This window comes from Capra hircus, chromosome 1 (assembly GCF_001704415.2).
Source record: "Capra hircus breed San Clemente chromosome 1, ASM170441v1, whole genome shotgun sequence".
Lineage (NCBI taxonomy): Eukaryota > Metazoa > Chordata > Mammalia > Artiodactyla > Bovidae > Capra > Capra hircus.
In genome coordinates, this window is record NC_030808.1 from 133,729,117 (window position 1) to 133,754,820 (window position 25,704).

A 25,704-nucleotide genomic window follows, 5' to 3' on the forward strand; every position below is an offset into this window, starting at 1 on the left:
CACCTGCAGGAATTCTGATTAGTTGGTCTGGATGCAGCCTGGGCATGGACATATTTAAAAGTAGCCCACAGGATCAGCTACATAATTTGCAGGGCCTGGTGCAAAATGAAAATGCGGGACTCACTGTTCAAAATTTACTAAGAATTTTAAGGCGGTGGTGGCAGAGCATTAAACTGAGCATGGGCCCTGTTGAGCAAGGGGGCCTGTGCACAGGTCACAGGTCCACAAAGTCAGGCCTGGCTGCCCAGGTGGGTCTGAGGAGCAGCCAAAGTTGAGAGCCATGGGTCAAAACCACCCAAGCATATTGAAACAGATCAGGGAACTGTCAAAGGCCCTGGAGTACCTGGAATTCATCCCTACACCTTTGAATTCTTTTGAAAGCAGTGCTTGCATATAAGCTGCCTCTCACTGCACAGGGCCTGACACACAGAGTGGGCTTTGCAGCTGTGACCAGGGAGGAAGAAGAGAAAGAAGGAAGACGTGGATGAGTGTGGCATCGCAAAGCCCCATCTACATGGAACAGGGTGGGCCACGTACATCCCTTTCCTGATCGACAAATGTCGTGTCGTTGTTTAACCTTTGTGGCTGACTGGTCTTCAGGTATAGCGCTCCTAACACTTTAGCTCTAAATTATATCCTCTATAGGGGGTCTCTTCATATAGTTTTTTGAAATTATAAAGTAAAAATGTGAGAGGATTTTTCAGGCAGTGAAATTCCTCTGTAAGAAATTAAACGGGGGGGGGGGTGCCTATCATTATAAATCTGTCTAAACCCATAGCATCAAGAGTGAACCTGCACTAAGGACCTTGGGGATAATGATGTATCAGTGTAGGTTTCTCACTTGTAAAAAGTGGAGCTCTCTGCCTGGGGATGTTGACAATGGGAGAGACTGTGTATGTGTGGGGGCAGAGGTTATATGAGACCTCTCTGTACCTTCCACTCTATTTTTCTGTGAACCTAAAACTGCTCTAAAAAAAAAAAATAGTGTTTTTAAGAAAGTGCTCTCCTTGGATAGGGAGAGATGGGTTCTGTATGGTTACTACATAGCAGCGCTATATGCTCTTGGGAAATTTGCTCCATAATCACTGAAAAGCAGTGATTTAAAGGATTATGGTTCTGTAAAAATAGCTCCTTTCTGGTGTCTGACAAAGGAATGACTTCATATTCTCCAAGCCCAGAGGTTTTCAAACCACGAACTGCAAAGGAAGTCACTTCATCCACTGTTCTCACTCAGAGGCTGTCCTCCACCATGTAAGTAAGTGGCCCCCAGAGCAGCTGGGGCAAACTCTGGCCAAACGGAGAAACTCTGGAGAAAGAAACTGGAGTCTACACCACCTCCCCACCCCCTCAGCCTGGCACCACCACTGGACTTCAGGCAAGGTGCTTCCCTTGTTCAGCCTCAGATTTCTCAGCTCTGTTGGACAAAAAGAACTGATTAACTGTGGGGCCTTCCCAGGTGTAGGGTCTATGAGAAAGTGCATTGCAAACTCCAGACTTGAAGATACAGCTGGATGGTGATTTTAAAAAGATGAACCAGGGGTGGGGAGTGGAGAATGGAAGAGAGAAGGGTTTCTGCAGCCAAGACAAGTAGGGCATCTTGCCAAGGGTGGTGAGAAGTCCCCCTGCCAGGTATCTGGGTATGGACAGTGTCTCCAGGTAAGCCCTGAGCACTAAAGTCTGCGGGTTCTGGCCCCTCTAGCACCCCCACAGGCTCGCAGGGAACTGGAGTTGCACCATTTTTAGTAATAAAAAGAAAATTAAGGCCATCCATCACTTACAATCTAACTGCTGTCACCTGTGGTCTTTGACCTCAGGTTCATGTACTATGTTCAGGGAACTATTTTTGGACACCTTTCCTGCCATTAAGGCCAGAACTTGAGGTTTGTGGTGCTTTGATTCGCCATGATCTGAATTCTAAACATGACTGAGCACACAGACACATCACATGAACTCTAAAAAGCTTCCTTTCACACGAGCTCCAAATCATAGCCATCCATTTTCCATATTTTTAAGGAAAATTCTTAATCCCTAAAATCTATTTTCAACAAATTCAGTATCAGCATTTTATATATACACAAACACACACACACAAACACACACATTGTTGTTGTTTAGTCGCTAAGTCATGTCTGACTCCTTGTCAGACATGGACTGTAGCCCACCAGGCTCCTCTGTCCATGGGATTTCCCAGGCAAGAACACTGGAGAGGGTTGCCATTTCCTTCTCCAGGGGATCTTCTGGACCCAGAGATAGAAACCACATCTCCTGCATTGGCAAGTGGATTCTTTACCACTGAGCCACCAGGGAAGTCTGTATATACACACACACATAGATATACATATAATTTTAATTTTGGCCCTTCTGTGTGGCTTGAGGGATCTTAGTTCCCCAACCAGGGATTAAACCTGGGTCATAGCAATAAAAGTGCTGAGTCCTAGTCACTGGACTGCCAGGGAAGAGCACAGAATTATATTTAAAACAGATACTTATAGGAAATGACTGAGTAGTGGTTATGGTTAGTTCTTTCTATGCAGCTTCTTGACTGACAGTAATGGCAGCCAATCTAATTTTGGTCTGGCTGAACTGTGATGGGCACAGGTCTTTGCAGCTGACCTTGGAGCCTCTCCTAGAACCAAATCTCCTCTTGGCTAGGACCCAACTTCAGCTTCAGGCCAGTTTAGCGCCAGTGGCTCTTAGCAGTGGTTCTCAAAATGTGGTTCCTGCCCAATAGCACCAGCATCACCTGGAAACCTATTAGAAAAAGCAGCTTTGGAGTCCAACCTCTACCCACCTAGATCAGAAGCTCAGTAGGCAGGGCCCAGTGACTTGGGTGTTAACTTGCCTCCAGCTGATTCTGATGTCTGGCTCTAGTTTGAGAAGTGCAGCCCTCAAAGCTGTCTGCTGAGGGTCATTTTGCCAGTTCCTGTCACTGCCCTCCCAGACAGCTGCTGAAATGATTCCCTACAAATTTCAGCTCCTTGCCAGGTCCTCTTCCCTATCTTCCTTGACAAAATGAGGAATAGAGAAAAAAAAATGGTTTAGCAGTATTAAATGCCTCAACTATTATATATAAAATCAGAGGGAAAGAATTTTCAATTTTTGGAAATGAAACATCCAACCTGCCAGCAGGTATTTCAAGCACTAGCTGTCGGCTATGTGCTGCTCGGATCCGCACACAATTGCTCTCTTTTCTTTAGCATTTTGAAGTCACAAACTGCCTCAGGGAGGGAAAAAGGGAAGTAGAGCTTCGTGTAACTAATTCAAGCTTCCACCAGAAAAGAAAGTTTTAAAGAATTAATTTAAACTAGGTTTAAAAATATGACTTATAGCAAGTTTTATGATACTAGCCTGTGTAAGATAGGTTATGGCTAAACTGCTGCTGCTGCTGCTGCTGCTGCTAAGTCACTTCAGTCGTGTCCGATTTGTGAGACCCCATAGACAGCAGCCCACCAGGCTCCACCGTCCCTGGGATTCTCCAGGCAAGAACACTCTAGTGGGTTGCCATTTCCTTCTCCAATTCATGAAAGTGAAAAGTGAAAGTGAAGTCGCTCAGTTGTGTCCAACTCTTTGCGACCCCATGGACTGCAGCCTACCAGGCTCCTCCAATCCATGGGATTTTCCCAGCAAGAGTACTGGAGTGGGGTGCCATTGCCTTCTCCTAGGGATAGTGAAATCATGGCAGGCATTCCACCACCTGCTGATCCTATACTCAGGACAGACATTACTAATTGATCACAATCCTACTTCTCCTTCTCAGCAGAGTTCCCCCAGTACCCATTACTAGGCTACTGGAGTTGGAAAATTAGATGACTCTAATTAGTAGCCATGATGCCCACAATACCTAATACCTAAATGGTGAGAGTAAATCCAGTTTTCCCTTTTCTCGTAGTTTCTTATAGTCATTTAGACAACCATACACCTAGACATTATTATTTTTAGATTGAACCCAGGTCTCCTGCATTGCAGGCAGACCATTTATCATCTGAACCACCAGGGAAGTACTTAACATAAGCAAGCACATACAACTAAAAATGCTAAATATTCTGGCACTCATTGTTAGCCTTCTTAAGTCAATAACTGATTATACTAAAATAGAAAGCAGGACAAAGGTATTCTAGGAAAAAGATGCTCTTTCCGTGGCATCACCATATGGGCACACTGAATTCTAGGACAGTACTGCAATTCCCAGTCAAGTGGCTTGGGTATTCCAAACTGCTAGATAGAGTCTAACATCAGAAGCAATGTCTCTGCATACTTAGCTGCTCTTTTCCAGGACAGTGACAGAAGTGGAAGGTAGTGTGGGAGTTATATTCACTGGATTAAGGTCAGTAGTATCTGGGTTTCCATTTTTGCCCTACTATTAACTCAACATGGCCTTTGACAAATTGTTCACTGAATATTGACATCCTTGAAAAGAGAAGTGAAAGTGTTCGCTCAAGTCGTGTCCGACTCTTTGCAATCCCATGGACTGTAGCCCACCGGGATCCTCTGTCCATGGAATTCTTCAGGCAATAATATTGGCATGGGTAGCCATTTCCTTCTCCAGGGGATCTTCCCAACCCAAGGATCAAACCTGGGTCTCCTGCATTGTAGGCAGATTCTTTAACGTATGAGCCACCGTCCTTACCAGTTTACAAATGCATATGTAAATGCACGAGTGCTTGTGTGCGTGTGTGTGCACGTGCACACACGCACACACACACACACACACACACACACACTAACTCACAGGGCCAACAGGGTCACTATGAGGGCTGAATGAAGCATGCACATGGTCAGTGTTTAGTGCATGCCAGCTATATTAATTATCATTAATGACAACATCTATTTACTTTGCTCCTCTAGAAACCCTATAGTCAAAGCTATGGTTTTTCCAGTAGTCATGTATGGATGTGAGAGTTGGACTATAAAGAAAGCTGAGCACTGAAGAATTGAACTGTAGTGTTGGAGAAGACTCTTAAGAGTCCCTTGGACTGCAAGGGAATCCAACCAGTCAATCCTATATGAAATAAGTCCTGAATATTCATTAGAAGGATTGATGCTGAAGCTGAAGCTCCAATACTTTGGCCATCTGATTGGAAGGACTGACTCATTGGAAAAGACCCTGATCCTGGGAAAGACTGAAGGCGGGAGGTGAAGGGGATGACAGAGGATGAGATGGTTGAATGGCATCACTGATTCAATGGACATGAGTTTGAGTAAGCTCTGGGAGTTGTTGACGGACAGAGAAGCCTGGCGTCCTGCAGTTTATGGGGCTGCAAAGAGTCAGACAGGACTGAGTGACTGAACTGTAATCTAGAAACCCTTCTTGCTGTGACTCCTATCCAGTATTGGTATTTTCTACCAAATCATCACCAAGAAACCCATTCTCTTCCTCAAAGAGAAGAGATGGGTCTTCTTTGCTGGCCCTATCCTATCTGTATACACCACAGGCTCCCTCTCCCCAACTCTCCTTATCCAGCCCTCCCAACTAAGCCATCTGTGGAAATGCTGGGTCAGCATCTGCTGGAGTAAGTGGGGGGGGGGGACTGGTTATTAATTAAAATACAATGGGCATGCCTCCCCTTCGATGATCCCTTCTGGTGACACCTTTACCTCTATGTTCACTGTTGTGCTCAGGGTTGCTACATACAGTTATGCAGGTTGCACACTGTACAACCCAGGAACACCATCCATGCTTTAGGGCCCAAGTATACACGGAAGCCTTAGTTTATGTTCTGGGCACGTCTACAGCACAAACTGATCAGAATCAAGCAGTGGGTCAGAACTCCACAGGTCAATTGAAGCTGACCTGTGAGTGATTCCTATGAGTCAGATTCACGGTTTCAAAGAGCTGACACTCTCCAAAGATAGCAGATGCCCTCTCTAAAAGGACTTCAATAATTCCCAGCACTGCAAGGAAAAGAGGAAGGATCAGTCTTCCTCATTCCACTAGTCTCCTTTCAGAGCACTGAATGACTCACATCTCATGTGACCTCTTTCTGGTTTCTCTGCATGCTCCCAAACTATACCCAGTTCTTCAAAGTCTTATCTCTATTATGCTTTTCCTCCAAGGACATTTTTAACTGAGCACCTTAGTGCCACAGCAGGCCAGGCATGGGACTAACAGAAGCACTCAAGTTTCATCACTCCCATGGAACTTTGAGCTTGGTGATAAAAGAGGGGCAGTAAACAAATACTGGGACTTCCCTGGTGGTTCAATGGTAAAGAATCCTCCTGCCAATGCAGGAGACACAGGTTGGACCCCTGAGTTGGGAAGATCTCCTGGAGAAGGAAATGGCAACCCACTCTAGTATTCTTGCCTGGGAAATCCCATGGACAGAGGAACCTGGCAGACTATAATCCACACCCGTGGTGGATTCATGTCAATCTATGGCAAAACCAATACAGTATTGCAAAGTAAAATAAAGTAAAAATAAAAATTTTTTAAAAAAAGGGTTGGAAACAACTGAATGGCTAAACAACAACAAAGCAAACATTACATAATGATAAATGAACTAATTATATACTTGACTCTTGATAAACATCAAGAGTTTGAATTGCACAGGCTCACTAGCACGGAGACTTCGTTCAATAAATAGGCACTATAGTACTACACGATCCATGGTTGGTTGAGTCCAGGGATGTGGACTCATGGATAGAGAGGGCTGGCTGTCAAATTATACACATCAATTTTCAACCATACAGAGAGGTCTGTGCCCCTAACCCCTGTGTTGTTCAAGGGTCAAGTGTAATTCAGTCCTTTTGGTTGGTGTCACATCTGGCTCACAGTTATTTTGATTTTTTTGTTCATTATCCTCAACAATGGTAGAAGAAACTTTGGAGGTTGGTGCAATTCTTCAACCCCAAAGTTTTTAGATTGTATTCCATTGGCCTTTACTGGCAAGCACAACCACCAGTCCCCATACCCTGGTAGCCAGGCAGCCCCCTTTTCCCTTTAAGGTGTTTAACTTGATGGCCATCACTTCTGCCCACAACCTCCATGCCATGTCTCCCCGTCAGCTCCAGCCATCAAGCCCACTGGACCCCCCATTCACCGTGTTTGGGTACTTTTTGGTTTAGGTGGGTTTACTTGCTGCAGAGCAGCCTTCCTTACCACACTTGATTCTAGCATTGACCACCTCAAACCTACTCCATGTTTCCCAGCCCCATAACCTGTCTACGTGCCTCTGAATTCTTACAAACCTTTCCCATCACCCTTTCAAGTTCAATCAACACAGGTTCATCAGGTTCTTCTCCCACCTCATTTCTATTGCCTACCCTACCCTACTCACTCACTGTTTTATATAGGATAAAATCCATACCCAACATCCTGATCACTAGATTCCAGACTTAATGCTTGATTAAGTCACCTACCCTCAGGGATCCCCTCTGTAGGAGCCTTCTCTCAGCCTCGTTCTCAGAGTGTGCCACACAGAGAATCAGCCCATCCAGCAGCCCAAAGTTCTTAGGGGCCCCCCAGGTGCCTCTTTCCTGCATTCTTCCTTTGGCCATCAAGCCTCTCTTCCTGCTGCCTCTAGGGCTGCGGGTTCTCTGACCCTCCGTCTTACCTCTCAGTCCCATCCCCACCTCCTGCAGAGCAGGACTTTGTGTTAACAAATCAGCCAGGATTATGAGGCACTGAGTGTGCTTTTCAGCATCCAGCACAGTTTCAGGCATGGAATCAATGTTTAATGAATGAGGATCTTTTTGAATTCTCTATCTAATCCCTCCTGCAACAAACACAGCCCTCTCCTCTGGATCTATATGCAGCGGAAATGGGCCAGTTCCTCTGCAACCTCTTTGAAATTATCTTGCACATTCTGGAAGGCCTGGGGTGTGCTAAACTATCAGCTCTCCAGGAAGTGAGGAAACAAAAGCTTTGCTTTGTAGCATTTGCCAATTGTCATGGTGTAAATACTCCTCCCATGGCTGACGTCAGACTACCAAGATGTCACCAAACACAGGGCTGCAAAACGATGCACACAACTGGCAGTAGCACAAACTGGCTCAGCGCACCACTGCTGCCAGGCCATGGTCATTTCCCTCCTTAAGTTATTCAATTTCCCTCTTCTGCCTCGTTCTCTCATGCGTTTCCTCCAAACTTACTTTTCCTACTAGTTTTCAACCTTAAAAGCTCAGGCCAAAGGTGACCTTCTTTGCAAAGTCCTCCTGATCTCCCCAGTCCCTCCCAGAACAAGGAGCTAGATGCTGCTCTCTGTTGGCCCCAAACTTCGCATTTGCCTGTTTTGTGGGATGTGTGGAACAGTGATCACGTTACTGGCCTGTTTCTCAACAAGATTGTCAGACTTCTGGGCAGGAGAGTGTCTGTTCATCTCTGGGACTCAAGCACAAGCAAAAACTATTTAATAAGAGCATTTTGAGGGAAGGAGAAAGGAACAGAATGAAGGAAGGGGAAAGGACTTCTGATTCTTCTCATGTATTACCATTTTGGAACCCAGATTTGGTCCCCTGAGCTGAATCTGCCAGGTGGCTAAGGGAAACATTGCCAACTACACTACAAATGTTACCTTACAAAATTCTTTTTTAAAAAACTCAACTCACACCAGCTCTTTTAGCATAAAGGGAAGTCCAGCTCAGTGAGGCAAGGAGTGGGAAAAGCAGGAGTGGTGACAGAGAGGAAGAATTGGAGGATAGAGAGAGACTGACTCCAGCCAGGAGTGTCTCCTGATGAAACTGCATCAAGTTCCACATAGTGAATTCACATCCACAGGGATGAGCTGTGCGATTACTGAATTGCAAGCAGATGGGTATCAGGTAGAAGGCAGTCAGCAGCAACTGGACAGAAGACTTTATCGCAAGCTGTTGGGCATCTTCTAAACTGCTCTGTGTATCCATCCCTCCCCAGGACCAGGTAAGCCATGGCAAGGACTAAGTCTTCTCTAAGCAGAATGCAGAAGCATTACAGCATCAGCAAAGGCTGCCCAGAGGTGGAAGGTGAAGGTGGGCCATGGATTGTCCCTTTATAGGCATCCAGCAGTTGGTGAGCTCACTCCAAGCTGCACCTCCCTGGCAGGATCATAACGTGAGAAGGCTCTTTACTCCTCCCCTGACAAAGATGGGAGGGGGGCTGACATGGGCTCTCTGGGATGAAATGCAGTCCAGAATGCATTGCACTAAGCACTCGACATAAATAACATTAAAATCACTAGCACCATTTTCACATGACATAACAATAATGAACAACACAGAGGAGCAGGGTACGAGATCAAAGCTTTCACTCTCAAGTTTACTGGAGAAATCTGAGTGCCTTCAAGTCATCCAGCTTATCTGGGATCCAGCATTCTAAGGCATGATCCTTAGGTCTGTCAGTATCTAAGGGGGAAGAGAAAATTATCTGCACAGAAGTGAAAGTCATGGTTCAGTAACATATTAAATGAAAGTCAATGGGAAATACGTACAGATTCATGTGGATCAGATTATGGTCAGCTGGCTGGAACATGTGAGAGGTTGGTAGACAGAGGGTCATGTGTCCTACAGGGAGGGTCCAGCACCCACCACAGGGATGCCATGAGGTTGGAGCTCTTTAAGAGGGAAATCAGAGCAGGAGAACGTGACTTAATGGGGCAAGCTTTCAAACGTGACTTCCAATTTCACAGATGGCTTTTTGACCCCTCAGTGCATTAAGAGAGGCAGTGAATGGGAGGAGGGTGACTTTCCCCCTAAAGATAATATATGGAGTGGCTGTCTGGAAGACTTTGACTAAACATATTTTATGGAGCTTAAAATATTGGAAGAGGCAACCCCACAGCTCTCCAAATATTGACATGAAAAAAAGCACTTCCAGACACAGGAGCTATGGGAGTATACCACATATGAGTGAAGACAGCCCGAACAATGTCTAATCCAATATAAAGAAGAAGCGAAGACAAAGAATGTCGTATAAGGAACCAAAAGTAGGAAAGAGGACACAAAGCAAACGCATCTTTTAAGAAGATTCAGCAAAGACCACAGAGGGGGCACCAAAGAGATTATTTCCAAAGGAATGATATTTGGGGATATTTTCCTCATTTATATCAATAAGGCTGGATCCATTATCCAACTGACTCAACTATTGATCTATTAAAGGAAGATGAAAATGCTAGACCAGCCTTTAGGTAGAATTTCCTAACAGCCTCTCAGATAGTTATTCTCTGCTGGGCTGGGTTTGTACTCCCATGTAGATGAGAACATGCATTTCTTGGGAGGGAAGTCTGTCTTATATTACCATCCATATCATGGATCTTTTGTAGAAAATATGGATATGGGTGAATTTTCTTCTGGAAATAGTGGTCCTTCTTTAGTTCATCATGTCTGTCTCCAAATCCATGTATATCAGAAAAGGAAAACTGAAAGTGTGGGAATAAAGTTTGGCCCAAAGCCATGGAATATTGGAGTCAGTGCTTGGGATACTAAGTTCAGCTTCTAAAAAGAGAAGTGCATTTCTCAACTTATCACCCTATTTCTCTCTCTTTATTTACATTTGGTGTTCCATTTCTAGAGCTATTTCTGAATCTTTTAAAGCCAGAGTTGACTTCTCCACAACACCAAATAAGCTTGGACACCATGAACAAGGTCCCCAGAAGATCCTTAGACACATATTATAGATGGCTTAGATGCACCTTTTGGGGAGAAAGATGATAGACATCACCCAGAGTGGTGAAAGAGGATGTCTAGACACCAAGAGGGCAGAAAGGAGGGGAGGGAAGAGCCATACCTGCTCCGATGACCTCTTCGATTTTCACAAAAGAGACATCAATCTCCTTGGCAAACTCCCGGACAGCTTCGTTGGGGTCCTCGTAAGTGAAGGGGTCAATGTAGATCTTCATCCCTGGGGAGCCTTTTTGGAGGAGATAAGCAGGGTTAACATCCCAAAGAGGACACAGCAGTCATTAAGCACTGGCTCGTGTCCCCAGCAGTAATGGTCTGGCTGGGTCGGGGCGTCTCTCCTACACATCCAGCTGCCTCACTTTTCCTTGTTGGACCTCCCTGTCTCCCTTCCCTCTGGGCCATGCTAGCCTGGTTCTCTGTCCTCTACTTCTCCTCCATATTTTCTGTGTTTGAGCTCTTGATGAAATGTGGAGCAGATTACTTATAAGTGACAGATCAGGACCAGTTCCCACACCAGGCGCTCGTAGAAGGCAAAGAAGCTGATTGATGCCAACCAAATGCATTAGCAGAAAAGCGGTGGTAAAATGGCAGGGCAGATATCAATATTTATCAACTTGACAACTTTCCTGAGTGGAGGCCACCGTTAAGGTTATAACTGACAGCTATGTCCAGGGCTGGAAGAGGTATGAGGATGGATTAAAAACAACAAAAAAGAAATGGCTATTAGAAAAACCTCAAGATAGGAGTGCCAAGCCAGTAACCAGAACAGAAAACGTGAAGAGAAGAGCATAGAAAATACTGAGAGAGAAAATTGTAAAGTCTACACAGAATAAATGAGGTGGAATGAAAGAAGAAATGGTAATTGAACCCCCATGCCTTCAGACACAGTGAAGTATGAAAAGTGAATAAAATGGTGAATGCGAAATACATAAAGGAATATGGACTTTGTCACTGATGTTTACAGTGGCAAGATAAATAGGTGCGCACGGGGACAAAATAGAGAATTGTCACTGCAGAAAAAATACATTCGAGAACTGGAAGAGAGGGGACAAAACTAGGAAATGGAACCCAAGAAACAAATGGATTCATCACAACGTCATTTTTCACCATGTTGGACATATCATTAGGCAAGCATGGAAAGGGATTTCCTGGGGGTGGTGAGATGGGAGGTGGGCTCCAAAGGCTGAACAGAACAGTCTGGCATCGCAGCCTTGTGAAGAGTAGTCATTTTCCCTTCCCACTGTTGCTGTCTGGTTCTTAAAAGAGGCAGGTCATCAGGGCAGGCAGGTGGGGAAAAGCCTTCGTGCTGTGGCTGCGGTTAAGGTAACCTTAGGTTCCCTGAGCTTTGCCCTCTCAGCACACACTCCCCACTGCAGCTCCTTCTCAGCAACTCCCAGCCTTGAAAACACAATTTATATGTGTATGAATATATATACATATATAATGATAATTTATATATTATAAATTATCACATAATGACATTTCCCATCCAAAAAGTTCTGGTGGTGCTACGGTGACCCCAAATGAATGTTGCCCTAGTCACCAGGTCAGGCCAGAGTTTAATCCAGATGGAGAAGGAAGATGCAGCCAAGAACTCAAAGCGTAAATGTTTTTAAAGCCAGGTACCCCGCCCAGAGGCATTACTTTTTCTGAAATTTGGATTATTCCCAGTCAAGAAATAAAAGCACTCCAAGGGTGCTAGACATCAATCTAAGACACTCTTTGAAAACTTGGGGATGACAATGTTGACTCTGGAATCTATTGATTAAACTTTGAACAAAGAAAATCCTCATCTTTATGATAGAATGTCTTAATCCCTGGGGCAGGGGTGGAGAGAGAATGGAAATTTTACTTTAATAGCAGTGGACAAAGGGGAAAATAGAACTAGAAGCTCATCTCTTTCTCCTTTGGTCTGGAGAACAAGTAAAGAGCAAGAACGAGGGAAACCACATGGACGCCTAACAATCCAGACCAGCATGTTCATGCAGTCTCACTTGAGGTTTCTTCAGAAGCAACAACTTAAGATAAGACTGTGAAAGCAAGTAGGTGGTGATCCCTACTGGAATTATCTGGGAGGTGATCCCAAGAAGTGCCTGCAGGTTAGCGGGCAGTAAGGCAGGCCAGAAAGGCAGCCTAGGAAAAGTGTGCCCTCAAGGCACTTACCACATGGGCTGTGGGTAACTGACACAGGCTTAACTCCCCACCCCAAGGAACGTCTGAGATCACAAGCTTCAGAGTCAGCTAGGGTGGCGTGAGCTGGAGTGGCGCCACACAACTCCCGTCAGTCATTGGCTGAGTGCTGTGCAGCTGGGCTGGAAGGGTTCAGGGCCAGAGAGGTGCTCAGGTGAAGAAACACAGATGCTTTAGGCGGAAGTTGGCCCCTGTGTGCTGGAGGGCTGGGCCCTGGAGACAAGGCCACGGCAAAAGACCCACTCAAAATGCTAAAGGGGTGGCAGGCCAGTGTCGACAACCTGTGACTACTCCCCAGTTCTGGACTGAGATGAGAGAAGGCTGAAAGGCCAGAGGCGGGGATCCCAAGGTGAGGTCAGAACTCTGAAGCCTCCCACTAACTGGGCATTTTGCAGCAAGACCACATACATCTCTTCTATTATTTTTTTCTTCTGCTGAAGGAGGAGAAACACCTTCTTCCCGGGGTGGCTGTAATATTAAAGACCACACTGCAAGTGACAGATCTAACATGGTGCTGGGTGTACAGGGAGGGCTCACAAGCTGAAACACGCATGATTACTACCAGTAAATTGTTCTAGGAAGTGTATGGGGAGGTAGGAAGCTGGGGTGGTGGGGGTGGACAGTGTTAAGGTTATATTAGTTACTTTAAAAATACCACCTTGTTATTTTGGATTAAGGGCTTTTAAACGATGTGTGCTAAGCTGTCCTACAGGAACTCTTCCACGAAAACTAATTAAACAATCTAGAATGTGCTGTAATGAATGGTTTGCAAGTAAAGACATATGTAAGGATGAATGAGAGAGGATTCTGAGTTAATGAGCTCCACAGATATTGGCCCTGATCAGTTCTGGGAAGGAACTATTCCCAGAAGGGAGAGTTTCATCTCTTAATGGTGCCAGGATTCATTCAGGCCAATGATGTCCGGGCAAGTGTATCTTCATGGGAGAAAGTTCACCTTCTAATCACTGTCTGGTTTATTCATGAGCAGGTGTGCTACCTCACCGGCATGTGGAATTAAGGTGTGTGTGTGTGTGTGTGTGTGTGCATGTATATGAGTGTGTGTATATATGGCATGTGTGTGTGAGCAAACGAATGTATATCCATGTATGAGTGTGTGTGTGTGCGTGCATGCACACAACGTCTCAACTGCTGCTCTGGGCCAGGCATGGGCTTTGGTCATCGCCAGTTTTTCACAAGAAACCAAGGAGAGCACGCAGGCTAGGAGAGCTGATGTAATGTCAGTTTAGAACATCCTGCACCTGTGCAGGGTAGGAATCAGTCTTTGTTTTCCCTGAAACTGAGGGTATCGTTATTAGACTGAGGCAGGAAAACTGAAATCAGAAGTCTAAAATGGATTCAAACCCAGTTCTTTTGCGATGACAAGGGTCTGATACAGTCAGCCTAGGAATGGCCCTGGCTGGACTCCTCTGCTGAGGCAGTCTCTATTCCTACGTCTGGAGAACCATTTGGCTGAACATGTGCTCTAAAGGCTCTCCCCGCATCCCTGGATGACACATCCCACCAGACCTCTCTCCTGCATCACTACCCTTTTTCTAGTCCCAGAAGGAGACGTGGGGGAAAAAAATGCCTTCAGCTATGCAGAACAGGTCATTCGTCTTTTGGCTCATTTTCTGTTTCTGCATAAATCCTGCATCAGCCTGTTCCTGCTCCCACTTGCCAGTGAGCAGTTTTTAATTATCAGGGAAATGGTATTTAGTGCAATGAATCACCAGACAGTGAACAAGGAATTCACGTCAGCTGCGGAGTCGGGCACAGCCAAACATTTGGAGACAGGGCTCAGAAAATGTTCTCAGATTGTGAGTGTTGGGGAAATATTATTAACGGCAGTTACAATAATATCAGATGTAATATAGCTCTATAATGTAAGACATTTTATAATGCTCCATTCAATGCTTCTCATTATTATTAGTGTTAATATTGCAATATTTATAATATTTTATAGTTTCTGGTTATTTTCATTATTTTTAACATATAACTTTGGCACAAAAATGGTATGCACAGATCTAAACTGATTGATGGTGCCAAGAAAGAGAGAAAACTCTTCAATTTTATGACCTTCTAGTTTGTTAATTTCTATTGAAGGTATGATTTGCAGATATGTTTGTTCTTTGCTCTCAAAATTCATTTAAGCTATGACTAGGGTCACAGCCTGGATGGCTAAAGCTTTCAAGGACCATAGTTCCAGGAGATCTGCAAAATCTTACACATGAACCAAGGCTGTAAAGATATTAGGTGAAGTCACTCAGTCGTGTCTGACTCTTTGCGACCCTGTGGACTGTAACTTACTAGGCTTCTCCTTCCGTGGGATTCTCCAGGAAAGAATACTGGAGTGGATTGCCATTTCCTTCTCCAGGGGATCTTCCCAACCCAGGGATCGAACCCAGGTCTCCCGCATTGGAGGCAGACACTTTAACCTCTGAGCCACCAGGGAAGGTTTAAAGATATTAAGTTTAGGGGAAAATGACTCAGCCACTATCCAGAGCCTTCCTACATGGTACGGAGCAGTCCATGAAGCACAAGAAATTGCTGGCTATGGCTGGACACTCTGGATCAGGAGATCAGGATGCTCTCAAAAGGAAAGAGGCTGGAACAAATTGGGGGGATGCTGGCAGATTGTGGAGTGTATCTAAAAGTCAGCTTGACATGTTCGCAAGTGCCAGGGTCCCAGGACAGGAGAGCATAGGCTGGGAAAGGGCCAGTTCTAAACAGTCGGTAACATTTGGTATTAACAGTGGAAGGAGAAGATGGAATGCTGCCCTCCAATCCTCTTGCACATTCAGAAAGTACAAAAATGGTACCATGAACATTTCGTGGGTCCCATGACAGAGGCTTCAGGGGTGCAGGAAGAGCCCAGTGCCTTCCTGCTGGTGGAAGATTCCTGGAATCCCACAGCAGGGTCCAGAAAGCTAGTGTATTAATTAGGCTGTTTTCAGTCTTTGATACCTTGTGTCCCAGCAGATCTGGTGGAGCTATGGGGAAGGTGGAAGGCTGCCCCTCCTTTCCCATTCTAGAGCCAAGGCAGACTTGGCCATACTGGTAATTCACCTAAATTTAGTCCAGATATCTAAGCACAAGAAGGAAGCTGTTTAGGGGTTCCTGGGAGGGACCTCAGCTAGTCCTCTGCCTCGGGATGTTGATCACTCATTTTCTCAGTGCTAACCTGTCACCCAACTATGCCAGGGGCCATAGGAGCCACAGGGGAAACAAAGCTCGTGGAGCTCTCAGGTCACTGAAACATGAACTAACGGGGAGCGGGGCTGGAGAGTCTAGAGTCAGGAGCCCACAACTGGAAATGAGCCGAAAGTGTGGCAGAAACCAGAAAAGGCAGAAGACTGTGGATGCCAGTCTCAGAGTCAGAGACCAGAAAGGACAGGTCACTTGGTCCTTCACTGATGAGGGACAAGCTTGGAGTGTCACACAGCATAGCTCAGAGTGATACCTGCTGTTGCATGAGTGAGGAGAGTGTGGAAGGAAGTCAGGTCCAAGGTGGAACACTGCTGATACACTAGTGGGAGGGCCTTGACTACCATCAAAGGCATCCGATTGCTGCCACTGGACACACAGAGCTGACCACTGTGCCAGCAGCAGGGGAGGGATGTGCTGAGAACAAGACATCGGGGAGTTCATTTGGCTGGCAGCCCTCACCACTCCCATTCTTCGTTAGGAGGAAGGGGCTGGAGGCTGAGAAAACAGTTCTGAGGTTGTTGCAGTAATTAAGGTGCAAGATAACAGTTTTTAGCCAGAGCCTCACAGCGACAACAGCAGAAAAAGCAAGAGAAATTTCAAAGGAAAATCTGACAGCACTTGGTGAGCAATTAAAGATGAGGAATGAAGGAAGGACCAGAAGAATCTGAATTAATGTCAAGATTTCCAGAATCAAGTGGTACTATTAACTACGTGATACACTTTCGGAAGGAAACTTGATTGTCCAGGAAGTTTGCACACGTGGTTTTAGACTTTGAATGCATGGATGAAACATACGGGTGCCTAGAAGTCAGTCTGAAAACTCAGAATAGAAACAGAGCTGCAAGACTGGATGTGGAGTGGTGGACGTGGGGGACATGTGAGTGACAGCCGAAGCTATTGGTATGAAAGGCTAAGCACTGGGCAGGTTCCTAGACCAGATCTACCAGGAAAGGTGGACGGGCACTAGAAATACTTCGCTCCACCTGCTTCTTGGGACCAAGGCCAGGAAAATGGGTGGACGTCTTTTTCCATGAAAGAATGGAGGTCATGGGTACCCAGCCAAGGTTAGAGGAAGAATCCAAGACGGGGAGCCCCAGGGTGGGCAACAAGCCCACCACCGAGTCTGAGGAGGCTCTTCATTCAACCTTCTGTTTGGAGGTTTTACCACATTTCAAGATTTGTCCTTAAAAACACAGTCACAGCCTAATATGTGTCTCTAGGAGAAAAAAAAAAATCGATCACAGGCTACTTACTTCTTGATAGAGAAAGGTATTTCAGGAAAAACAGTTTAACATCTCTCTACTTCTTGGGTATCAATGATTAAGACAGGAATGTCCTTCCAGACAAGGCCCCCTGTCTCTGGGCCACTGAAGTCCTGTCAGGAACCTGAGGGCAGCAGCCCAGGAGCTGGGGACTCAAAGAGTTAACCTGGTTTCTAGAGCTCTGGCTTAGAGCCAACAGCAGCCACATGGGTGAAGCCAGCTCATTAAATTTATTTGGCATTTAATAAGCACCCACTGAACACTCAGCCACCTTTTGCACCTGGGGGCCTTTCCTCCTCTTCCCATAGGCCCTCATTTACTCCTGTTCAGGTACCTCCAGGAGAGGCAGCCAAATGCCCAGTCTGTCTCCCTCCTACGGGTATACCTGACCTTCACCCTGGTGTCCAAGGTGATTCCCAGCACACTGGACGCTGTGGTCTGCACAGTCAGGAAATCCCTCCCACCCAGAGTCAAGCAAGCTGGAGCTAGAGGAAATCTTGGAGCCAGATGTGCTTCTGGGATGAATCAAGTCCAGTATCTTACCTAAAGCAGAACTCCGCATCTTTTACTGAGACCTGTGTCTGCGAGAGCAGAGAGCTCACCCCTCTCTCCACAAAGCAGCCTATCTCTGCAAGGACAGTTCCAGTTTGGGGTGCTGTTCTTACACTGAATCAAATTTGGCCTACTTGGATCTCTCACTGATGGTTCCGTTTATCTTCACAAAGCACAACAGTGTCACCTTTCCTTTGCCATGATGGTGTCATGCTTGGTGATGACCCCCAGGTCCCTCCCTGGATGTGACAGTTGGACCATAAAGAAGGCTGAACATCAAAGAATTGATGCTTTGAACTGTGGTGCTGGAGAAGACTCTTGAGAGTCCCCTGGACAGTGAGGAGATCAAACCAGTCAATCTTAAAGGAAATTAACCCCCAATATTCATTGGAAGGACTGATGCTGATGCTGAAGTCCCAATACTTTGACTACCCGATGCGGAGAGCCGACTTATTGGAAAAGATCCTGACACTAGGAAAGATTGAGGGCAAGAGGAGAAGAGGGTGACAGAGGATGAGATGGTTGGATGGCATCACTGTCTCAATGGACATGAGTTTGAGCAAACTCCAGGAGACAGTGAAGGACAGGGAAGTCTGGCGTGCTATAGTCTATGGGGTCACAAAGAGCTGGACATGACTGAGCAGCAGAAAAAAAAAAAAAAAAAAACACTGCCTGCATTTCCCCAGCACCAAATCAGTTGGTGTCTCTACGGTCGCAACTTGGCACCCTCCATGGGCTGGCTACTTTGTTAACAATATCCTTCTTGACATGGGGTCCCCAGAACCAAGAACGTCCCTTTAGATGTTTCTCACCAGTGCAGAGGACAGCATGTCCATATGTATTACCTCCTCTGATCCAAACTTTAATCTTGACCACAGAGTCAGATAGACTTGAGTTTAAAACTTTATGTTGCAAATCAGTAACTCCAAGACTCTGGACAGGCTTCTGGATTTTTCTGAGGCTGTTTCCTCACATGTGAAATCTACCTCATGGGATGGTTATGAGGATTAAATTAGTGACTGTGCTTAATACAGTCAGTGCTCAAGGTGGAGGCTTTTGGCAGTATTTTCCTGCTTTAGCGGCAGTGCTTAGCCTTTTTTTTTTACTAGTTTTTTTATCATTCCTACTAAGCATGTGATCAAGTAAATACCCAAACTTTCTCATACAAACAGATAGCAAGTCAGGTCTCCTCCTTTTCTTACTGCTTTATTTTTGTTTTAACCAACACTAGCTTCTAGATTTATCCCTCTAACATTTTGTCTTACAGATTTCAAATTAGCATTCAGAGCTGTTGGATAGTTCTGAATTTTGATTCTATCTTTTGTGGTGTTACTTATACCTCCCAACTGTTACCTACAAACTTGATAAGCATCCCTAGGTTTGCACCTGACTATGATTTTTAAAAAAACAACAATCAAACAAGCAAGAGATCGAACTGGACAAGGACTAAGATAAAACTGATGACTCCCTCCCTGGCTGACAGACTCACTAACCTACTTTCTTTCTGTATGAAGACCAGCTCTGTACCCACTTCACCGTGCTTCTTCCCCTTAGGAGACCATCAAATATTTTGCCAAAATATGCAATGTCTTGCAAATGTACAGCCCTAGTAAATGAGATGAGGGCCCCACGGTGGTGGTTTAGTCACTAAGTTGTGCTGACCCTTGTGACCCCATGGACTGTAACCTGCCAGGGATTCTCTGTCCATGGTATTTTCCACGCAAGAACAGGAGAAGTTGGAATGAGTTGCCATTTCCTTCTCCAGGGGATCTTCCCGACCCAGGAATCGAACCTGGGTCTCCTACATTGCAGGAAGATTTTTTACGCACTGAGGTATGAGGGAAGCCTATATAACTTTTCTTAATAATAACTTTTAAAATAACCCTGTATTTAATCCTTAATAATCCCCAATGATCACTGAACTTAGTTTTAAATGCCCTGAAGGCATCTGCTTCCCAGTTTCTCGAGTGTTTGGCAGGGATTGAGCTCACACTTATGTTCTGAGGTCCCTATGTTCAGTCCTCTTGTCCTGTGTGGAAATTAATGTGTGCCAGTCTTTTATTTGGGATACATATCTCATTTGTTTTCAAAATTTCTCAAAGTTTAATAAAAATAACTCTGTGATGATAACTGCCGTTGCTTGTTAACACGGAGATGATTCTGTTAGTGCTTCTTTTTGAAAACCCTTGACCCCTTCCCAAGCCCTCACCTTCTCTCCCCACTTCTGCTCACTCCATCCATCTTAGAATTCAGTGCAGTGTTAACTACCATCCAGTGTGCAGCTATCCAAGCCTTACAAATACCTGGTAACATTTCCCAAATGTAGCATCAACTGGAACTTTTCTAAAGATAGATTCCCAAGCCCACCTGGATCATCCCATCCAGCCAGTTTTTAGTCAGCCAGCACCTTCTGAGGACTGTCCCGTGGAAACCATAAGAGCTTGCCATCTGTCTGCCTCTTTCTAGACATGGGAAACCCACACTTACCCACTCACCCTTGAACATGAACCACAGGCTCCCAGGCTCTTCAGCCCAGCATCTGGCACCATATCCACGCGCTTTCTCTTCCCTTCCTGCCTTCCCTCTAGTCACTCTCACCCCAGTCAGATCCTCCTTTACAAGCCCATTCTCTGTGCTGCAGGCTCAGAGCCTGCCCTGGAAAGCACTTGGTATTCTCAAATTGCTAAGATCTGTTGCATCTCCACAGGCTAGAGAAGCCATTACATTTGCCAATATTTCTATTATGTCTCCTTCAGCCTTTGCAACAGCTTGAAGGGCAGGTCTGGGAGGACAGATGCCAGCAGACTCTGTATGAAGCCCTGTGCCCTGCCTGCAGGGAAGACAGGCAGGGGCCTTCTTGGGTACTGATGAGTGAGGCTGGGGAGCTGCTGCAGGTTTCTTGTCCGTTCCAGGGCAGGAAGCGCTGAGATGTCCAGGTTAGCATCCACGTCCCCACAGTGAGGTGCATGCATATGTGTAGCCCAGGAATGACTGTGTGCACACTTTCAGATCAAGTGCATCCGCCTTTCTGCCTCCTGCAGTGGGACCCAGAGGAGGAGCCAACAAACCACCATCTAGGACTCCTGAGATTGGTCCTCACGTTTTGACTTGCTGCTGACCTCCAGCCACCTTGAGCCTCTGCAATATGGAGAGATGACGGGCTCTGAAGCCAGGTTTAGAGAACGCGAGGTCTGTCTCTGCCACCCATGAGCTGCGAAACCTGGCAAAGTCATGGAACCTCCCTAGATTAATGCCTGCCACCTAGAGTGGTGGTCAGGGTTGGAGGAGTTGAAATGAGCTACCAGAATAAAGTTCCCCCTGCATGGCACTGGGTAAGCTTTCCATAACTAATTATTCCTACCCTCCCCCATCTCGGGCCAGGTCTGTCCTCCATCAGAGCCTTGAGTTTCCTCTTCTGCTATGTGTGTGCTGTGTCTTCCCCAGCTCCACATCCCTTTGGCTGGTTCTCCAGCAGTAATAGCGTTAGTCAGGGTGATGGATGTCCGTGGGAGAAAATGCACTGATGTAATTCAGTGCGTGAGGCTATGAGTTCAGAGAACCAGAGTGCGGGAGAGAAGCCAGGTTTCAGGGACGGGGTAAAAAGAAAGGGGTTATTAATAGAAAGAAAGAGCATTTATAAAAGGAGAACAGATTTAAAAAGAAGACAGACTTCTAAGGCAGCAGAGGGACTGAACTCTGGTGCAGGAAGAACTCTGTGTGCCCAAGTCCTGGGGAGGAAGACTGCGCAGCTTGTTAACACTGTGTCCTCAGCCATCCTCGGTGGTTTCTGCTACTGAGGACTGGGCGTTGGGTCTTCTGCGGACCCTGAGAACCAGGGAGGCTTGATTCTCGTGGCCTTAGAGGTGAGAATTCCCCAGAAGGAGGCTGTGAGCACTTTGGAAGTCTATCTGTGCATGTGGGTGACACGTGGCAGCCCAGGGAAGCCAGCCTCTCCAGAGAAGAAAGTCAGGTCTGAGGCTGAAGAGGCCAAAAAGGCAGCAAGATGCACCCCCGCTTGATGCCTGGGAACTCTCTGTACCCCCAGTGAAGGGTATAAGATTTAACTTGCGTGCCTTTAAAAGGAGGGGCTCCCTCCTAGGGTATCGCATTCTCACTTTGGGCGTCTTTAGTTTTCAAAATGGCATTCCTCCTTTTGAACCCAATTTTGTGTCCTCTGCTTTCAGGTGGACATGGCCATCTTTAAATGTTTCTTTCATCCAAAGAGTTCAAAGGATGCCAAATCTGAAACTGACTGCATAGTGGCTCTCAAGGTGGCCAGGCATCAGCCCAGAGCAGGGAGGCGGGGTGATGTCAGAACCCCAGGAGGCAGAGGCAGGGAGGTGAGGTGGTGGAGAGAGCCCACCAGGTAATCCTGATGCACCATGGAGGGGACACCTCCACCTGAGAATCACAGACAAATCAAAGTCTCTGTCCTTAGGAAGCTAAAGACCTGCCTGTAAGGGAAATGCGTCAGTTTATGTTAAGTAAAAGTATCTGAAGATTTTGCTTTGAGGTGCAAAATCAGAATGTGAGGAAAGGAGAGAGAACGCATTAGGATTTCCCTCTAAAACCAGTGACGTCTGGTTAAAATGGAGGCCCAGGTGGCCTGCTGGGGGGAAGAAAGAGGGATAGATGGACCTGGAGTGTTGCAGGAGCTGTGCCTGTAGCCTTAGAAGGGGGCTGCTCTCCCAGTCTCCCTCCTCTGACCCCAGTTTGTGTTGCTGAACATGGGTGTGAGCTGGACCACCCTGAGAGAGCCTTGGGGTCTCAGCCGGTGCCCAGGCCACAGCCCCATCCCCACCATGACTTACAACAGCAGCCCAGGTGCCAGGGGCTTAGTCCTTTACAGACCCTTGGTAGGTTCTTGGTCTTGGATTGAAAACCCTGGGGAACAAAGCTATATCCACAGAGCAACCTCTGCATCGCCCCAGCCAGCACCAGCCTTGCCCTCACTTGAACACGAACTCCTCTGTGGCAAACCTGCTATGTGAGCACCCCGGCATCACTCTCTTGCCTGGGGTCACCTCGAGTGAGAACTTTTGCCTCGGACACCATTTCCACTCCCAGAACCACCCAGAGAAGGCCTGCTTATGGTGTGTGTAGACACAGCCTGTTTTCCATGCACTCCACCCAGGGAGCAGGGAAACGGGGCTGGTACAGCCGCAGCAGCACTGAGGTGAGATGCGGCTCACGGAGGAAGCCGGAGACAGAGAGGGCAGAGCACACAGCGCCGGGGCAGGGTTCTGAGTGTGTCCGTGGAATCTGAAAGGAGTTATTTAGAAACAGCATGTCTGCTATAAGGATTTAAGCATTCTGCTTCCTGGAGGCAGGAAATGACCCAGCTGACCAGTGGGGACCTCTGCAGACCCTGCAGTGTTGCTATGACACACAGCAAAGAAGAATTCCGACACAGGACTTAACATCACAAGTTGGTAAAGGGAAATTTCAGTTATAAAAATATTATATATAGGTTTTGAAAAAAGAGAGTAGATAATGAGTGAAAAACTTTTAAAGGCACTGCTTAAAAGAGAACACTTGGGAGATATCCCAACACTTTGGCCTCTTGGGCTCTGCTATCTTTTTAATTCCCTCCGTTCAAGTTCTCTGGCTTATCTGTGAATTTGGTTAACACATTCCCCAGCCGCCCCATTGGATAAGATAAGGCAGAAGATGTTAATAGAGAACCCTCCATCTTTTTCCACTGAGTCTGATTTCAGGATTCATTGACTTGCTAAACTCAATCTCCCTGCATTCCGTGTCCTCTATGGGCTTATCAGTGAGGAAGATAATCTACCTGCCAGGCATTCAATAAGTGCCCATGATGGGTGGACACAGATGGGGTGGACAGCCTTGGTCCCTGGGGACCCAGCCTCTGGGCACTGGTGGCTGGGAGGGGGCTCTCAGTGGGGATGGGCCAGTCTGCCTACAAGGAGCCCCCAAGCACTTGCCTCTTGACTCCGGAGCTCAGGCGGTGGGTGGCTCAGGCTTTCTACTCACCTCGGCCCGTGCTGTAATGCTGGAGCTTATCACTGTACACAGCTTCTTTGCTGTAAGCACGTTTCCTGTGGACACAAGGGAGAGGAGCTCTCTCAGCCAGGGTATATCCACACCATTCTGCTCCCAGGACCTCCACCCAGGCCCCCTGTTCTGGTGGGGGCTCACCTGGGCTTCTCCTGGGGTTGGGAACTGCAGCTGTCCCTTAAGCGGAACTCCTGTTGTGGCCAGCATTCTAGCCTGACCATCTCCGTGGGCAGTAGGCTCCACTTTCAAGTCAAGGTCTTTCAGAGGTCAGGCAGGGCCAGGGTCTCTACAGAGCTTGGTGAGAGGCCCTGGAGGGTGCCTGCTAGCGCTCTGGCTGCCCTGTGGAACTTCTCGGGACGGGCCAGCTGAATCTAGGCTAACCACCCAAGGCAGCAGCAGCAGCAGTATTAAAAATTCACGAGAGCTTCCTGCCTCCTGTAGGACCCGCTCTTGCAGAGCTCCTCTTTCCCTCCTTAGCTCCCTGCTGCCCACCTGCACCCTGTGCCCAGGCCCCAGCCCTGTAGCCAGAGAATGGGTTGAGGCACAGGGTGGGATGTCCCAGAGGGTCAAATGCGATTTTGTAACTGTCACTCCAGGAAGATCATCGTGTGTAGGGGGGTTAAATGAGTGGGTGAAGATGAGGTTGGGGGACAAATGCTCAGAGCCTTGCCCAGCGCCTCCAGAGGATTTATCCCCAGCACAGAGAAAATAAATGATCTGGAAAGTTCTAGGCTGCCCGTGGACAGAGAAAGGGTGATGACTGGTGAGCCTGACGGTGTGTCCCTGAACGGTCAGGTCCTGTTCCGTCCACATGACCAGGGAGGGTGCATGAGCCAGCCTTCCTGGGTCTGGGGAGAGCGGGCAGGAGTGGGGCCAGGGGGCCTACCTGCTGCAGACGATGGAGACGGCCACCAGGGACACCACAAACACCACCCCAGCTGCCGCTGAGCCAGCGATCAGGGGCAGCTGCTCCCGCAGCTCAGACTTGTAATCATCTAGCAGAGAGAGAGGTATTAGAAGCTTCCTGTCTGCCCTCTGCATGGGGCTGCTTGCTACTCAGGGATACCACCAAGGACATCAGAGTGATAGATAGAGTTTCTATATTTCAGAGCTGTAAGCCTGACCCAAACCAAGAGTAATCTTTAAATAAAACACACTCACAAAAACAACCCCAAACAAATAATGTCAATAATAAAAGCAAGATAACAGTGACAGAGGACCTCACAACTAAGAGCTGATGACATTAGCCCCAGAGCAAAGGTAACTCTGTCTCCCTGCACTCATTCAGAAGGCCTCTCAAAGGTCTGTCAGCCATGCCAAGGATACATCTAACAGGGGATATGGAAACCACTGCTGAAGTACCTTCTAAGACACAAAGTTGCTGAGATGAAGCCAGTCAACAGATTCACTGAGCAGAGGCTTAAGAGCATCTGCAGCCACCCAGTACCACATCCAGGGCTGCAGAGAATGAAGACATGTCGAGAAACAGCCCAGAACTCTCAAGCTTACACTCAAGAAGAATAGGGTCTTGGCTTCTGCCAGTGTTAGAAACACATGGGGGAGTGGCTGCCTGCGGGTCACAGAGGTGGACAGAGCTCTCTCAAACCCTGGCTTTACCATGGGGAAGCTTAGCGATCTGAGACACAGCATCTAGTCCTTGACTCTCGGATTCTTTATCTGTTAAAATAAATTTTTAAATTAAATCATGTGACACATATTTCAGTGTCTGATGTATCACAGATGCCCCAAATACAAATTCTCTTCTCCTTAATCCATACAAACCACTCCGCCCAGGGGCCTATTGTTATTATTGTGGTTCTTCTCTCACTTGGTGTCAAGGAGCCATCACAGAATTTCGGGGCTGAGGCAGATGGGGGTCAAG

At 46.8% G+C, this 25,704-nt stretch overlaps 1 protein-coding gene across 2 annotated transcripts in view; it reads right to left on the reverse strand.

Annotated features, from left to right (window-relative positions):
- The window catches only part of EPHB1 (EPH receptor B1), a 453,923-nt gene that overhangs the window by 69,000 nt on the left and 359,219 nt on the right, over positions 1 to 25,704 (reverse strand). For both annotated transcript variants that reach the window (XM_018050923.1, XM_018050926.1), the window contains 3 exons: positions 24,709 to 24,817; positions 23,799 to 23,863; positions 10,697 to 10,819 (listed from right to left, as the gene is read on the reverse strand). In XM_018050923.1, the coding sequence (XP_017906412.1) occupies positions 10,697 to 10,819; positions 23,799 to 23,863; positions 24,709 to 24,817 (297 nt within the window). The remainder of the gene's footprint in view (positions 1 to 10,696; positions 10,820 to 23,798; positions 23,864 to 24,708; positions 24,818 to 25,704) is intronic.